The sequence below is a fragment of the Protomyctophum parallelum genome, assembly GCF_964188405.1.
Source record: "Protomyctophum parallelum genome assembly, chromosome: 12".
NCBI classification, from domain to species: domain Eukaryota; kingdom Metazoa; phylum Chordata; class Actinopteri; order Myctophiformes; family Myctophidae; genus Protomyctophum; species Protomyctophum parallelum.
In genome coordinates this window covers 37837083-37855491 of record NC_139712.1, presented here as the reverse complement: position 1 = coordinate 37855491, position 18409 = coordinate 37837083, and the positions used below count along the sequence as shown (strand labels likewise).

The 18409-nt window shown below is 44.0% G+C and overlaps 1 protein-coding gene across 4 annotated transcripts in view; it reads left to right on the top strand.

Moving 5' to 3' along the window:
• boc (BOC cell adhesion associated, oncogene regulated) overlaps positions 1 to 15544 on the top strand; it is a 33943-nt gene extending 18399 nt beyond the window's left edge. For 2 of the 4 annotated variants that reach the window (XM_083778462.1, XM_083778463.1), the window contains exons 4-18: positions 2010 to 2156; positions 2984 to 3127; positions 3390 to 3683; positions 4898 to 5170; positions 5933 to 6198; positions 7039 to 7204; positions 7883 to 7951; positions 8274 to 8483; positions 9107 to 9282; positions 9503 to 9725; positions 10615 to 10803; positions 11838 to 12049; positions 12482 to 12564; positions 12811 to 12962; positions 14051 to 15544. In XM_083778462.1, the coding sequence (XP_083634588.1) occupies positions 2010 to 2156; positions 2984 to 3127; positions 3390 to 3683; positions 4898 to 5170; positions 5933 to 6198; positions 7039 to 7204; positions 7883 to 7951; positions 8274 to 8483; positions 9107 to 9282; positions 9503 to 9725; positions 10615 to 10803; positions 11838 to 12049; positions 12482 to 12564; positions 12811 to 12962; positions 14051 to 14208 (2762 nt within the window). In that variant the 3' untranslated portion in view covers positions 14209 to 15544. Of the gene's footprint in view, positions 1 to 2009; positions 2157 to 2983; positions 3128 to 3389; positions 3684 to 4897; positions 5171 to 5929; positions 6199 to 7038; positions 7205 to 7882; positions 7952 to 8273; positions 8484 to 9106; positions 9283 to 9502; positions 9726 to 10614; positions 10804 to 11837; positions 12050 to 12481; positions 12565 to 12810; positions 12963 to 14050 lie in introns of all 4 variants that reach the window. The other 2 variants (XM_083778460.1, XM_083778461.1) reach the window with 1 other exon arrangement.
• The last annotated feature ends 2865 nt before the right edge of the window (positions 15545 to 18409 follow it).

The window sequence follows — 18409 nt, the reverse complement described above, 5'->3', positions numbered from 1 at the left end:
AAGCCCTCCCTTCTATTGGACTCTAAAGAATCCGTCTGGACTTTCTCTCCCACAGGGATCGTAACTGTTTAGGCATTATTTAAAACTCCCTGTTTGAATTCCTTTGTAGACAGCCAAGCTCCCTCTGCACCGTCCCCTCTGCTCTGCACCGTCCGTACACAGAGAAACTCACACAAAGGGAGGGAATCGAGACTATACAATATGGATTCACAACGTACTATACTGGACACACACACACACACACACACACACACACACACACACACACACACACACACACACACACACACACACACACACACACACACACACACACACACACATAAAGATGATGGATGCACTGTCCTTTTAGAAATATTTAGAGTCGGCCTTGCCAAGCAGTCCTGGGGTGGGAGGTCTGCTTCACTTTATAAATACCATCAATCCTCTTCTCGCATGGGGCCAGTAGTAGGATGCACGTACACACACAAAAAGTAACGCGCAAGCTCGCACATGTATGCGCACACACCTGAGAGGCACCCATGCGGGGCTGTTCTTGTGAAGAATGCGGGGTGGGAGGACGTGAGGAGGTGCCGGGGTGGGGGGGATGGTGGGTGGGGGGATGCAAGGTGGTGGTGGGGGGTAGTTAAAAGGTGTAACCAGAGGAATTTGGGAGAAGCTGTGTGTGTGTGTGTGTGTGTGTGTGTGTATGAGAGAGAGAGAGAGAGAGGGTGGCTGTAAAAACAAGACCTGATTGATTTAGCAAATGGAGCGTCACAGGGTCTCTTCGAGACTACACACACACACACACACACACACACACACACACACACACACACACACTCTCTCTCTGCGTGACATGTCCTGGGATTCTCATCTTTTGCACTAGAGTTTGGAACGGAGTTGAAGCTATAATGTGTGTGTGTGTGTGTGTGTGTGTGTGTGTGTACGTCTGTATGTGGGTAGTCCCATTTAAATGTCCCCCAGACAGTGGGAACCGGGGACAGATCCAGCATGCATGGTGTATAGATCAGATATGGGGAAACATCCTCCACCTCCAGTCGCCCGCAGCAAAGGTGTTTATTCAGCGTGTTTTGAGTTGAATCACAACGGTCTCCCTATCAGTCGTGCCCTTAACTAAACTCTGCTCGTTGAGCTAGAACTGTGTACAAAGTCTCGTCAGCTCAGCTGTCTGTATGTCGATACCAGCCCTACTGGGTCTCGGCCTGCTTGCCAGAGAGAGACGGCGGTCCAAGAAAAACAATCCCTCCAATAGCACCTCTGGAAAGAGTGGAGAGCGGCCATGTTTGTCAGGAATAAATCAAGAGAGGCTGGTAGACATTTCATTAGGTTCTAGGGGGATTTTTATTTACCTTCCATTTCACATTTGGACTCCTTCACGACGGGTCTGATCGTTTGTTACAAGATTTTCACTCGCCCCCATTCGTTCTCACCCACTCGTTCCACTCACTCAATTTCCACTCCATCACTGCCTCCGTTGTATTACTTTGCTTCTTTTTCTTTGTGCTTTTTAAATTCAAAATGGCGGCGCCTTTGACACTCGTAGGTTATGTTTTTGTTTTGTTTCTCAGAGTAGCTGAGCTCGTTTCCTCGCAAAATCCAAACTGGTTATCTTTCCCTGAAACTCTAGAGGGTGGACACCTCTCACCTTCGACCCCGTGTACAGGCCTCCGGGCTCCCATATGGGGGCTTAGGGGTCAGGGGTCGTAAGAGTGTCTGTGCCTACGCAGACTGTGTGTCTGTGGGATAGAGTCACAGCACACATGGCCCCCAGTAATCCCACTCCCCCATCCCGTTCCCATAGAACCTGAACCCGACCTCTTCCACCCATTATAGTATTTATAGACACGATTAATAAAACAACTGTAGCACTGCCAGGATAAGCTATGGCAATGCTACAAAACTGCATGTAATTCACACTGCATTAGGATGACACATAAATAAATGATAGATAATGTGTCAATATGGACCGTGGATTGATGTTGGTCTTCCTTGTGTGTGTGTTGCAGAGATGCGCGACTTTGAGCCTGATGACCATCAGGACATTGAAGTGGACGAAGGGAACACGGCTGTCATCGTGTGTCACCTCCCGGAAAGCCAGCCCAAGGCCCAGGTCCGCTACAGCGTCAAACAGGAATGGCTGGAAGCCTCCAAAGGTACCGTACTGAACTGCATCTCTCTCTGCTCTCTGGTGGCCGTTCGCTAGCTGTTTCCCTCCTCACTATCTCTCTTCGTGACATACTGGAATGCTACAGTATAATCGCACTATCAGGGCCATCATAAAACCAACGATAATAAGGGAGTTATCTGGAGAATGTTGAAACATGGGAATACTCTTGTTTATTTTTCAACCATTTATTTCTAAGTTGTCTGGCGGAGGAAAAAAAAAAAAAGCTGTTATGCTGATGATGCCCGGGAGCTGTAGGTACCGATATCTGTAGATTATCTGGAAACAAATGAGTACCATACTGAGTGAGAAGCATTCCTTGCCTATTCCTGGTCAAACTCTACGGTGCCACCATGTGGCAGATGCTGACAGGGCAAGTTGTGCACTGGCATTTGACAAGCCACACTGTAATGGCACATCTCACTCATGTTACACCCTCCGCCTCTCCTACAATACGGCTATTCTATACTCATTCGACCCATTGTTTTATCTGCTGTGTTCGAATAACAACACTGATCTGCTTCCTTTTTGAGATGAATGATGACGGAAACAACTTGAACAACATGAAATAAATAAGGCACCAAGATGCTCATCGGGAGCAATTAGGGGTTCAGTGTCTTGCTCAAGCACACTTTGACACTAACTCTGGGGGAGCCCGGGACCAAACTTGGAACCTTCCGGTTTCCAAGCGGCCACTCTACCTCCTTAGCCTCTATTGTTGTAATTGAGAGTGAACCGTCACACTGGCCTGGCCCTGGCTTATCTGTGGATGAGTTGTGTGTGTTTTAAAAGGCTAATATGCGTTGTCGCTTGTAGGGAACTACCTCATCATGCCATCGGGGAACCTGCAGATCGCCAACGCCACGCAGGAGGACGAGGGGCCGTACAAGTGTGCTGCATACAACCCTGTCACTAAGGAGATCAAGACCTCTACCTCGGCTGACCGGCTGCGCATACGCCGTGAGTCATCAACACGTGCACACACACATGCACGCACGCACAGCTTAGAAGCTGATGGCTAAGTCATATCATCAAATATGCATTGATTCAACGAGAATGACAAAAAGTACTTACAAATGCCTACTTTTCACCTGCGCACATTATAATGCATTATCAATGATCATGTATAAAACGGGTAGTCGACCAACGTTTTTAGTCATAGTCTTAGTCGACGACAATGAACACTTTGAGCCTCAAGTGTAACTTAACTCGTCCTGGCCAGGTTCCACGTCGGAGGCTGCTCGCATCATCTACCCGCCGACGCCTCGCTCCATCATGGTGACCAAGGGCCAGCGTCTGGTGCTGGAGTGCGTGGCCAGTGGCTTCCCCACGCCGCACGTCACCTGGGCCAAGGACGGACGGGACCTGCGCTACCACAACAACACGCGCTTCCTGCTCAGCAACCTGCTGATCGATGCAGCGGCCGAGGGCGACTCGGGGACCTACGTGTGCCGCGCCGACAACGGCCTGGGCTCGGATGCCTCTGCCACCGTTCTCTATGACGTGCAGGTGTTCGGTGAGTAAAGGCACAAGGGGACGTGTGTGTATACGTGTGCATGTGTTGAGAGTTGGGAGTAAGATTATTTTAGTCCACCTTCTGGTTTTAATATTCTGTCCGTCATGTGATTTGTTTTGACTGTTTGATGATATTCTGAAGACACAGAAAGGATTCATTTAACACAGCTTTCACTATGCAGTTGAGTTAATTTTGCTTAAGCAAAGCCATTTGTTAACTGGACGCCTCCGGCTGCATGATTTTACACGAGTAGAGTTTTATTTGCGTCATGGATTTGATGATTAGCCAGGCTCCTGGCTCCTTGGCGAGCATAGAACATAGGGTTGTGTGTGTGTGTGTATATATATGTGTGTGTGTGTGTGGGTGTGTGTGTGTACATGCTCACACCGTGCATGTGAGCATTATAGAACTGGGTGGCGTTGTGTAAGAATGAGTGCACATTGGAGACAGCACACTAGTGTGCAGCAGGACTTGATTGAGTACGTCTAGGTTATGGATGACTGTTTTTACAGTGATTTTTTGTGTGTGTGTGTGTGTGTGTGTGTGTGTGTGTGTGTGTGTGTGTGTTCTGGGCTCGTCTCTCAGCAGCTGGCCTTAATTAAAGCCAGAGTAGTGCTGCAGCTCTAATGAGCACTGCCTCCCCCTGATTCACAAGCAGCCAACCATCAACTAGCTGGCCTGGCTTACCACACCCCATGTCATACTACCTATATGCACGCACGCACGCACGCACACACACAAAGGCAGACATTCACACTCAAGTGCAAATATGCCCAGACACATACACCATGTTGGTACAAAATAAGCAAAGCGTCCATGCACGCTAGTCTGTGTCTCTAATCCTAACCTCGCATCACCAGACTTTCCACCGCCTCGGAGGAAAGCCTGGTCTCTGTTTCAAAAGTCTGTATGATCCGGGCTGGGGCCGGATGATGTGGTTACGTCATGTTGTAGTATTGTTTTGTAGTCGCCAGACAGGATGAACAGGCGGCGGCAACTTCCTTTTCCCTCTCAATAAAAGCTCTCGTAAGCGAGAGCTTTTATTGAGAGGGAAAAGGAAGTTGTCGCCGCCTGTTCTTCCTGTTTGTTGTAGGCAAACCATTGCCTACAACATGACGTAAGCATATCATCCGGCTCCAGCCCGGATCATATACCGAAATGAAATGGTGCCCAGGCTACTCTAATCCAGTCTCTCTCCTCTTGTCTCCCATCAGAACCCCCTCAGGTGACGGTGGAGCTGCAGCAGCAGGACGTGTCGTGGGGGGAGACCGTGCGCTTCAGCTGCCAGGCCCGGGGGAAGCCGGCCCCGTCGGTGGTGTGGCTCCACAACGCCCGGCCCCTGGCCCCGTCGCCACGCCACCGCCTGTCGGCCCGCGTACTCCGCGTGTTCAACGTGGGCCCTCAGGACGACGGGCTGTACCAGTGCATGGCCGAGAACGGGGTGGGCAGCTCGCAGGCGGCAGCCCGCCTCGTCACCCTTCCAAGCGGTGCGTAACCCAAGCAGACAGTGTGTTGTAATCAGGCTTCCCACCGTCATGAAATTCCTGGAAATATTTTGAAATAGAAAAAAAATAACCATTTTCCATTCCTGGAAAGGTTTGGAATTTATCAAGGGTCCTGGAAAAATAGTTGGCTATGCATTGTTTTCGCCTATTGATTTAGTTTAGTCCAAAACATGTATAACATTACACAAAATATGTAGCATAAGTCATTATTCGCCAAACATTGCAGCGTGATTGCAGCCTAAATAAATAACAGATCTACAAGCTCACACGGGGCTTAAAGTTCTCAGTCCTGGGGACGGATTTCAGTCCTGAAAATGTCCTAGAGGTCATTTCATAAGATCAGTGCTGATTTGCAAAAAATCATTTTCAGTCTTGGGATTTTCTTTGGCTTTAATGCCTGAGCTCACAACATGCTGCAGTGTGGTCCTATGCTCTAGGATAGGTGATAATTTGGAATAGAATCATAGCATTCTCTATGGTGCTTTATTGTTGCTACACTGCCTGTCTTTGGGCATTGCACATACGAGTAAGAGACTCATTATTGCACCGAATGATTGTTATATAGGCCTGGAAATTGGATTAGATATTCTGGAAAAGTTTTGGAAATTCATTGGTAAAAATGTAGAAACACTGTGTAATCATGAAATCGCAAACCTCTCTCTCGGCTCCACCTAGAGGCATTTTGATGCTGACTTGTTGACATTCATGCCGTCTTTAAATAAAGTTTTATTTTTATTTTAGCAGGGAATCCATCGCGTGGGAAGTTGCCTTCGATACTTCGGCCCCTCAGTCCAGACAAGGTGCTCAGAGAGCAGCCCCCGGTGAGACCCGGGCCCGCTGGTACCCTCCTGCCCTTATATTGCGCTGAACTGGGGCAAATCTCCCCAGCAGACGCGCCCATCATCCTGAGCCAGCCACGCACGGGCAAGGCCGACTTCTATGAGCTCACCTGGAGGCCCCGTCACGATGGAGGGGCCCCCGTGCTGGAGTACATGGTCAAGTACAGAAAGGTACTGCAACAAAGCTCTTACTTCAAGTCCAGTTCACCCAATAATCGGTGCATTCTATTTAAAACCACAGTTTAGAGACTAGAGTCAGACCGATGTATCGGTTTGGCCGATATAATATTTTACTTTTTTGCCAACATTAGTATTAGCAGTTATGTAGCTGATATGTCCCACCATTTTCTTTTTTGTCAAATATGTTTTTATTGAACAGATTATAAATTGTTACAAACATTATGATTTTTTTTTTTATAGAAAACAAAAAGTCAAAAAAGAGAAAGAAATCCCTCAACCCTCCCACCCATACTGCTCAGTGACACCGCATACTATAGAATAAGATGATAGAAAGCTCATGGAAAACATCTGAAAAGAAAATGGCCTACAGTCAACCATATCAATGGTATCCTGTCTATTAATTGTTTCTACTCAGGTAATGGACAAGGGGCAGCCAAACCTTATCAAACTGTCTCTCCCTGTTTCTCAGGAAATACCTTATTCTCTCCAATATGTCCCACCATTTAACAAACTTTCAATCTGGTGTACCCATTCTTTGCATGTCATTATATGAAAAACATAAACTACAAAACCTCTCAAATGGTACATGTACAAGCTGATCTTTTTTTTTTTTTTACTTTTTGAAACGTGGTTAAATAAAGTTGTTAGTTTTATTTATATTTCTTACATCGTAATTGATCGTTTAGGACTCTCCGAAATGGGGAACGACATTACACCCAAAGATCTGCCACCGGTTGGGCTCTACTTCAGTGACCATGCCATCAATCACATACTGCAGTTGTCCCCTCTCTGTTATTTCCATTCTAAGCCCTCTTTCCTTTGCTCTCCCAGCTGGCAGACCCCCTGGCTGAGTGGACGTCCAGCAGCATTTTGGGCTCTCTCCACAAGCTGACTCTGGCCAAGCTACAGCCAGACAGTCTGTATGAGGTGGAGATGGCTGCCAGGAACTGTGCTGGACTGGGCCAGCCTGCCATGATGACCTTCAGAACCGGCAAAGGTACGTCCACTGATGTGATGCACCTGCCACACATAAATTGGTGTTAGCATTACGTTATGCTTTAGCTATTTTTGACAAATCGAAGAGCGACTGACATAGAAGACATTTTTAGAATCTGATCTCAGGTCAGAATGGAAAACGGTCAGGATGTAGAAGACATTTTTAGAATCTGATCTCAGGTCAGAATGGGTTAAAAAAAAAAGGGAAAAAAAAGACACAGGCTCCCCCTCCAGGCACATGCAGCATACTGCTAGCTCACTGGCGATGCTTACAGTCTCTCGGCATGCATGGTAACAAATACAGATATTGGTTATAATTACAATTATTTAACAAAAGCCCAAGAAAATACAAATGCACTTTTAACCCATTAAGACCGGGAAAGTCATTTTAGATGTTAGCATTAGTTGTGCAAAAATAGCAATATATAAGTTCACATCACCTTTCTTCATGCCATGCTGCAAGCTTGTACATCTGCTATTTTTGAAAAATCTTGAAAGTGTTAGAAAAATGTTGAATTATTTTGAATTACAAAAATTACTACAGATTTAGAGACGGCATTTGTAGAATCGTCCTCTGGTCTTCATCGGTTAAATTTGGCTTAACAACATTCTACAAATATGTAGTTTATGTGGGAAGACAATCCCTTGATTCGTGATTGTTTACTTTTTCTGACAACAGGAGGTAGGAGGGGTCCAGGTGGGCATGATTCCCCGAAGACTGTTGCTGTTCCATCGCCCAGCCTCTCGCGTAAGTCATCTGCTCACTCCAGGCGCGTACTGCCTTCTTTGATTAACAACTCTATTACATCCTCTTGTTTCTACTGTGCTAACTTCACCTCGACTAATATGCCTTCATAGTTATCAACTGCTAACCCTTCTCCAAACTAAATACGCATTTCTCAATCTCTCTTTTCATTTCCCTCACTGAAGGATGACATTATACAGTAAGTGATTGTAGATGTATTCTTGCTTCTTTAGCGTTGTCATTTTTTCACTGTCCAAAATGGTCGTTTGCTTTTTTCTTTTCACATTTTTGTGTACGTCTGACGCGACTTCTCTTTACTCCGCAGCCCCCGAGGCCCCCGACAAGCCCACGATCTCCACGGCGACGGAGACGTCTGCATATGTGACCTGGATCCCACGCGGTAACCGCGGGTTTCCCATCCAGTCCTTTCGGGTCGAATACAAGAAGGTGAAGAAGGCTGGGGAGGACTGGGTGACCGCTGTGGCCAACATCCCCCCGTCGCGTCTCTCCGTGGAGATCACAGGCCTTGAAAAAGGTGCGTGTCCGCCCTGCCACTGGCTGGTGTTTTCAGGCTCACGTTAGCCACTTTGAGCCTGGCATCTCTAATTTATATGTCATTATAGACAAACAAATGACATTGTATTTCCCCCGGTAATCGCAGATCCATGAGTTCACAGCTGAAAATTCTGCAATGCATCATGAGCTTGTAGATCAGTTCGCTGTGCTGTGCGACACTGTTGCATGACAAAGTATAAAATAGGGCTTGAGTGGTTATGCTATTCACCGTATTTATTCAAAAGACTGCACTGCCATTATCATCAGCAACATCACAAGCTTGTGTTTGTCCATGTGCATGTCTTTGTGTGCACGTAGGATGTTGTACCATATAATTACAATGATGATGTTGTCCTACATAATTACATTCCCAGGACCCCGAGGCTCATCCACATAATGAGTGTTGTTATAGTCATTTGAGTAATTGCTGCCATCAATCAGAACCATAACCAGATTTCAATCAGCATTTTACTTAATCTCTTTATAGAAAAACAAAGACAAACCGATGTCATTATTTGCCGAAAGTTATTTTGTGTGCAGCTGTGGCACCTAGAAAAATGATGTACAATAGAGATTAACGGGTTTTATTTATCTTCCCTGTAGGTACATCTTATAAGTTCCGCGTTGTTGCGGTGAATGTTATCGGCTCGAGTCCACCCAGCGCCCCATCCAAGGCCTACACGGTGGTGGGCGGGAGGACCAACGAACGCCCGATAGATGGACCGTACATCACGTACAACGAAGCCATCAACGAGACCACCATCATCCTCAAATGGACGGTGAGCCGAGAGAATAAGGGAGAAAGTATGCGTGTGCAAATTAATGCAGTTAACGCTAATTTGTAATAAAGCAAAACTGGCAGAAAAAGACTTGCTCTCTGCATAAGCAGAACTATTACTATTACATAAACTAAGGAATACTCCTTAGACAAACGACAAAGACGCGTCCAGTTTTACCCTGTACTAATTCGTAATGAATACATTTTTCTCCCACCACCAGTACACGCCACTCAACAACACTCCCATCTACGGCTTCTACATCTACTACCGGCCCACGGACAGCGACAACGACAGCGACTATAAGAAGGACGTGGTGGAGGGAGACCGCTACTGGCACTCCATCACTGACCTGCAGCCCGAGACGGCGTATGACATCAAGATGCAGTGCTTCAACGAGGGAGGGGAGAGCGAGTTCGGCAACGTGGTGATCCTAGAGACCAAAGGTAATGAGGCCATTCTTTGTGAATGTGATGATGACTTTGGGTAAAATGCAGAGTAGCCTCGTGGGACAGGCAAAATAAGTAACCCCAACTCCAAATATTAGACGGAGACTTTTATCTGTTCAACAACCCTGCTGGTCGTTACGTGGACAGATGGAAGCGGTCCATGCACATTTATTCTGGAACTATCGGAAGGTAATGTTTGGATGGTGTTGATTAAGATACTATATTACTAATATTATAAATATAAATATAAGAGTGCAGAGACTATTCAGTGAAAAATGGGGAAAGATTGATGGAGTGGCTCAGGTGTAGGGAGGCCAATAGAACAGTCGGATGGCCAAAATACAATGTGAGGTTCCCAGGTAGATCCCGGGCTCCCCCGGAGTTGGTGTTGGTGTTGGAGTTGGTGTTGGTGTTCCTCAAGTGTCCTTGAGGAAGACACTGGCTGAAGCCCTAATTTCTCCCGACGTGCATGTTTGTGCCTTGCATGGTTTCCTCTGCCATCGGTGTGTGAATGTGATGCTTAATCTATGTAAAGCACTTTATAAATGCACCATTTACGATGTGTGATCCCAATATTGAAACTGTAAAAAGAAAGAATTCAATCAAAATGTATGTGGAAAAGAAAAAAAAAAGTAGTCGATGGTAAAGTGAATTCATTTTATTTAGTCTTTTACAACATACTGTGACATTTTTTGATTACATAGTAGGTTACCGCATGGCTTTTTTGTGACAACATATAGCATGGTGTACTTGTACATCAAGCTGCCTCACGCTACAGAAACATGAGATGGGCCTCATGGCTCAGCAAGGCTTACTTACGTATAGCGTATAATGGTGCACATATTTCTTACCATCATGTTGACTAACCCCTTAGTTTCATCCTCAGCTCGTCCGGTCCACCATCGGCCTCCCACATCCTCTGAGTCTCCGTCTCACGGGCCAGAGCACGCTGGTGGCCCGGTGCCGCGGCCCAGTGACCTGCCCTACCTCATCGTGGGTGTTGTGCTGGGTGCCTTCGTCTTCATCATCGTAGCCTTCATCCCCTTCTGTCTGTGGAGGGCTTGGGCCAAGCAGAGTGAGTGAGAATGATGCAACGTTGCAAGAATTACTTTTTTTTACCAGCTGCTTGGAAAGCTGCTGGTTAAAGAATAGAGAGTATGCACGTGACATCATCGTACCCGGAAGTTGTACGGGAACGCCTACAGAGTGGTAAAAAAACTACCTACTGGCCTTGACAGTCCATACATCCAAAAAGAAAAGTCCTGTCTGATTGCATTAAACAACGCTAAACGACATTAAACTCACTTTGCAACTCGATTTGACACTATTTCCCATTCACTTTATGCATGCGCATACCCTCTATACCCTTGAAATGTACACGACAAGTTTGTCACCTACCGGTAGTTCTGATAATCTGATTGGCTGCCATAGGCAGTCATGGTAGCCAATTTGAATGGAATCTGAACAAACTGACTGATACAGAACAATATATTGCTGTCAGGTGGAAACCTTGCATGACCAAAACCATTCAAAAGAATATTTAAAATAGCCTAGCATATCTACAAGCTCACAATGCATCATATTCATATCTCGACACATTGGGAGCTTCTATTTCTATTTTTTACTGTGGACCACCACCGCCGCAAATATAAAAGCCGCTGGTAATATGACTGTCATCATTTCTTGTTTTCTTAAGAGTTCAGTTGTATATTATTATTAAATAAGACTTATTTCTTACCTAAACGTAGTCCGCTGTTGGTGGTGCTGCAGCGCCACTGCATGGTCATTAACGTGAATGCCACTTAACGTTATCCCAGAGTAGTAGACCAGTCGATCATTGGACTTTAGATGTGTAGTGTGTGTAATACGGGAACCGCTCCAAAAATACCCGGGGGTCACTTCTTGAAAACGGAACCAGACACGCTCCAGGTTGGTTCAGACCCTGCGTATATTCGGATCTCGGGCCTACTTCCGGCGTGGCAGGGAAAGCCATTACAAAATTAAACAACCACGGCAGTAAATTAATTAGAGTTAATAATTACTGTGACAATGTGTGACTCTGTGTAGCCTAATGGTTGTGTCTTTGTGTCCATCTTCTATTGTTTTCAGAACAAACGACTGACCTGTGTTTCCCGGCCGTGGCTGCGCCCGTGTCCTCCTGCCAGTACACCATGGTACCCCTTCAGGGGCTGGCGCTGGTCGGCCACTGCCCGTTGGACCCCCACATGGGCCCGCCACACGCTGTATATCCTCTCAATGGGGAATACACTCCCAACGGAAAACCCCACCACCCCATGCACTGTCATCCAGGACTGCACCAGGTACACACCATACTTCATTAGAGGTCAAAGAAAAGTTAAAGTAATCGAATACAATCGATTGTCATTCCTTATATAATAATACATGCAATTTATATAGCGCTTGTCCGAGTACTCAAAGTCGATTTACAAAAAAAAAAAAAAAAAAACATTATTAGGAAGAACTAGATTAAAATAAAGTTAAAGGTAAAAAAGGGGAATTAAGTAGATGGGGAATGTGGGTCTGAAAAGGTGGGTTTTGAGTGTTTGTTTAAAATGTTTCGAGGGTGGGGGGGGGGGGCAGCTTTGATGTGGCCTGGGAATGAGTTCCATAGGGAGGGGCGGCTATCTTACCACACTATTACTTCAAATCAATCATCAATCATATAACTACATTTTATTTTTATATGATGGGCATTTATTTTAACTAGAAACACTTTTTGTTTTATTCTGCAGGAGGAAGTGGATTGTGATATGGAATGTGACACATTGTTGCCACAGACAAATGGACACCTGCCCATCTACCGCTACTCTCCCAGGTACATCTAAATGTGAATTGTCTGTCTAGTGTAGCCATTGTACAATTGTACATGTACATTATAATGCAGTTATGTTAGGATACAATAAATGTAAATCAAATCCACAAATTAAGCGCTCAAACGTGAGGCACTGAGCAAATGCATACATAATGTTCCTTGGACATGAAAAAGATTGAGAACCACTGATGTATAGCAACTTAAGTGTTTCAGAAAGCTGTCTTAATGGCACTCCTATCTCCCATATAGTGGCCTTGAGCATCATGGACAGGATTGCTGCTCTCCTGATGACTCCACTCTTCAACTCCTGGATCCCTGCAGTCAGCCCGTCAGCTCACAGGACCTGGGAGGTGATCCGAACTTTTACGATGGGGACACGATAGAGGAGGATGGCTTCGAAGGTATGAGTCCATTCTCGCCCACTAAGGCGTTCTAATGTAATTTGTCGGTGAATCGCATTTCATTGACACATCTGTAGTTTGACTAGTCTCATACAAGTATGATAATGTAATATCATGTAGAATGTAGTGAGCTCAACATATAGTGTTTACATGATAACACTAAAGCTGCACTGGAGAGTTTTCACTCTTGGCAGCATGGCAGAAAGAGTTTTCTTTTGCTACCGGTCATGCCAGACCACTGAAGCTCATTGTGGTCAATGTACAGCATATGAATCTGGTTGATGGAATAGGCTTGATGTTATGAAAAGTATTCAAAATGTTGATAGTTTGATAATGTCTTTGGTTACGCACTTAAACCCCAGCATCCCTATTCCAAGGGTGAACATTCACCAAAAATAGCAGATATGTAATGTAGATTTTTGCCAAAGAGGTTTAGTGTATGGGAAAAAGAGCACACCAAGTATAGAGGCAGCTCATGTCCAGTTTACTAAGTAGAGGGTTTTGTTTGTCTATAATTACACTACCTGCCCAAAGATTGTGTACTATACACAATTTGCAAAGTGTGACCAAATCATCACAAACCCAGGGTGAATGAGGGAACACAAGACTAGGACAGCTCAATGAACAGCAGCTTTATTGGCCACATAGCAAATTAGTCTCTTGGCTCATGGCCGTGTGTGAACTGGAAATCGTAAATTTGGTCAGAGTGACTAACACAAAATTAGAATGTCAACTGTCGAAAACAAATAACAGGCCCGGTGCCAGCATTCTCACCCAGAGAGTGTGTGTGGTCTCAAGCCAGGACCCAGCCTCACTGCAACAGAGAACACAACAGGATTAGGTCAATTAAATACAGCCCCTGTAACTGCCCTGACGTGTTGGAGGTGCACCTATGAGTTGCCAGAGCCACTCATGCCTCCCTCGCCCACAGACGGCAACCATACTATGCCACGCAGACAGATCAGTTGCATTGTTCCTGCAGAAACATTGATGAGACTTCACGTCAAATCAAATCATCAAATCATCTCAAACCACATTCAACCAGGAAGTTGCTGACTTGTCCTCATCTCCTCTATTTGTCCATGTAGAGCCAGCTCCCTGTCCGATGTCACCTGTGGAGGATGATGGGAACTCCACTGTGTCAACAATACCACAACCCCAACATGCAGAAATACAGGACATCAGCATCCTCCCAAGTGAGGCGTCCCCCGAGGACAATGGGACAGTGGACTCAACAGATGCATGAGACTGTCAGACAAAAGCAAAACAAGAGAAAGTATTTATTTTTGTATCACAGATATTTATATATTTATGCTTTTTGTACATAAAAAAGGTGTTTTTGTTATACTGTATATAAGGTTATTTTCATATTGAAAAAAAAAAAGACTATTGTCACATCTTCCTCACTACATTATGGACAAAGGAAGTATGGTGGTGTGATGCAGCTGTGCTCATGCTGTAATCTCAAGTCATGTCTGCATTTCTTGGGAGGGAACTGTCTGATATTCCTTATGTGAAGATCAGTCGAGGGGAACTTGAATCTGGAAGGGAAGCCTCCTCTCGTATATCAATACAGCTAATGTCTCATGAACGTCTCATGAACGTGTATCAGCAGCAGCCCTTCAGATAGACTCTCGTCACTCCTCAAATCATTCCTTGCAGACCTCCATCCTCCTTTTTGACGTATAATGGTCACTGCTTTTATGCTTCAATGGAGAAACCTTGTACGACACTTTCACTGAAGCATAAAAGCTTTGACATAGTATGCTGAAAACAAAGGGGAGCACTTTGACTATCCAGATGCTGTAAAGCCTCATTTATGCTCTGCCACACGGTGGCGTTGCACGACAAAAATAGCAGACCTAAACGTGATGCTCCCGTGGTGCGTTGTGACGTCGTAGGTCGGCTATTTCGAACGTGCAAATCAGGCTTAATTCTGTGGTGCTCCCATCTCTTCCACTGAGTTTCTTGTCACATCACAGGTTTACAGGTGGAAACTTTTTAGTAAATCTCCCACCAATTTCTGTTACAACATAAGATTATATGAAAAGGAAAATGTCAGATAACAAAACCAATAAAACGTTCAGTGTTGCGTTCAAGGTACATCTGTCTGTCTACCATTGTGTATAGAAGTAACACAAATGAATTGTGCATCATTAGCAAACTACCGGTATTAACAATTGTGTGCAACATAAAAGCATTCTGCTTCAGTAGTTTTTTAGTGTTCAAAAGAGATTATATATTGTATAGTTATTTATTTTTTTAGGAGCCTTTTTGAAATCACTGAATGGGAGAGATTCTGGAAGACATTTTCTACTCAGTCACAGATAAGCTGAATTAAAGTTTTTACACTAAAAACCACTTCTGTTAACCATTTTTCTGGTCACCAATATATTGCTAAAAGTGAGGGATTTTTGACAGGTGCGTCAGTATTATTCTTCCCTTTATAGTATTAGCCTTTGTCAGAGGCATCTGAGATCTATATGAAGGAGCTCCTGAATCTGTATTTCCCTTATTGGTGTAGCTATTATGGTTACGCAGGCTGGAGCACTATTGCATGTAAATAAAGCTTATAAAATCAATCACATTCCTCTGTGTTATTTATTTCTTTGTACAATAACGTGGCTTGACTTGGTCTGAACATAATAGTTAATATGGTTATTGATTATCTATAACTGCAGTGCAAACTTTGAGATGAATTTTCCTGTTACTAGGCTACTAGATTTTTTTTTAAATATTCCATACAGCTTTGAAATTATAAATGTTTAAACCTTTTGGCTTGAGCCATTTCGGAAGCTAGGTTTGAGCTTAGCTATGTAGGCCTACATTTTCTTCTACCACCAGGGGGAGCCATAAATATAAAAAGATAATCATATTTTTCTTTATTCTGGACTGCCTCCCATGAAGGTCTCAAACAACCTGTTGGAAATCTCCAGATGGTGTCAGTATAAAAGCAAGTGTGATGCGGCAGAGGATGAACTCGGTGATTGATGAGCAGAGAGTGATCAGACGCACTGATTGACTGCATTGAATTCAGGTGGTGGACGCCAGTATAAAAGTGACACTTGGGTGTTTGTACAGATCGGACTCGGAGACTCGGAGTTCGCTGGTTTTAGTCCAGCCGACAGCGAAGATAGACAGCGAGGGGGAGTTATCTGTGAATGAAGCAGGACTCAGGAGGGGAGACTACACCTGCGGTCTCCTGTAGATAGACAGGGCTGGGAAATTAGCAGGGTGATTGGCCGCCTCGCTCCGCGACCTACGGTGACAGCTGACCAACTTTAAAGAGACTCCAAGAATCCCCCGGGCGAGTTAAGTACATGACCAATGACCATACACTGTTGTATGTGTAGCCTACACGTAATACAGGCTTGAGGTTGGTATTTTATATAGTAGTTTTTATCATTAATTGCTTTGCATATGAAATGTCCTGTTAATATAGTTTATAATCGTTTTGCCTCATTCTTTTATTGTTGTTCTATAACCCTATTAACTTTAATAAAGATGGCTCTGTTATATATTTAAACCCCTTGTCTGTGGTCCGTCCAGGTTCTGACAGACAATTTGTAGCAAACATAGTAAACCCACATACCACATTTATTACACAAGCTTTACATTTTGTAAAATTTGAACTGTAGGCTAAGTTTCACAAACAAATCTACCGGTAGGCCTATATATTTAAGCATGCCCATTGCACCGAGATAGGCAGATATGGGCTAAAATATAGTAAAGTGTGAGAGATCCTTGGTTTGATTCCACTCGGTAGTGGAAAAATTACTCAATTTCTTGAAATTAGTTTAGTAAAAGTATCAATAAAGAAAACCAAATATTTTTGCACTATTTTACAAAGTTGATACTTGATAGTATTGATAAATAGCTCTTTTTATAATTCAGCTTACTGTGACATATGCTGGAACTTTTTTCTTTGAAATGTTTTGTAGTTTCTTAGTTATTTAACTCAAACGCCCAATGCATTCTCTATGGCAATAGCACAAACTTTGGCATGCTACTAGTCCTACATACTTACACTTAGAAACCCCATTCAAACCTACTGTATATAGGTTCATCTTACGGTGGACTGTTTGCCTGAAAAGGAATCTTTGAAATGTTTCATAGTTTTAGAAATAGGCCTATAGTGCTTTCAAATTTGACTTGAGACGTTTATAATGGGGCTCAATGCTCTCTATGGCAAAGTCACTTTCACCTAGAAACTCCATTCACACTTTTTATAATTCAGCTTACTGTGGAGACACATGCTGGAACTTTTTACTTTGAAATGTTTTGTAGTTTCTTAGTTATTTAACTTAGACGCCCAATGCATTCTCTATGGCAATAGCACAAACTTTGGCATGCTACTAGTCCTACATACTTACACCTAGAAACCCCATTCAAACCTACTGTATATAGGTTCATCTTACGGTGGACTGTTTGCCTGAAAAGGAATCTTTGAAATATGTCATAGTTTTAGAAATATAGTGCTTTCAAATTTGAGACATTTATAAAGGGGCTCAATGGCAGCTCTATGGCACAAAAAGTCACTTTCACCTAGAAAATCCATTCACACTTTTTATAATTCAGCTTACTGTGGGCACACATGCTGGAACTTTTTACTTTGAAATGTTTCGTAGTTTCTGAGTTATTTAACTTAAACGCCCAATGCATTCTTAATGGCAATAGCACAAACTTGGGCATGCTACTAGTCCTACATACCTACGCCTAGAAACCCCATTCAAACCTATTTAGGTTCATCTTACTAGTAGCATGCCAACATTTGTGCTATTGCCATTTGCCATTGAGAATGCATTGGGCGTTTACTGTAAGTTAAATAAACTACAAAACATTTCAAAGTAAAAAGCTCCAGCATGTGCGTCCACAGTATGTGTCTCCCTATCTCTCCAGTTCTTTAGTAAACAGAATATTCTGATCCAATCAGGAGAGATAAGTCATACATTGGATACAAAGACTTTTGAAATTGGAAGTGATGGGGGTCCAGAGGAGCAACATGTAACACAAACATTTAAGCCAATACTGTAAATGATCTTCTGAGTGGTATCACAGCCTTGTTATTTTTTTAACCAAATAAATCACTTAAACCAGATTTAGCAGGTTCATTGTAGAACGCTTGATTTGTAGCAACTTAAAAATATATAGATAAAGTGCCCTTCGGGGCACAGGTCTCCACCAGGGCAGGTCAGGTTGTGGCATCCTGGTGGCACTATAATAGGCCAATGTGAAAAGGGTGGGATATATTCCTCAGCCTAGTAGGAAAGTCTGTGAAAGATTTCACGTAAATTGCACACTGCGTTCATGATTTGACGCTTTTTGTTCAAAACGGGCCATCCTGCAAACTTTGAAAGCCAATGTTAGCCAATTGGGATGGAATATGAACACATGACTATAGAGATAGTGTGTAACAATTTGCGGGAGTTTTGGACAGACTCTGGAGG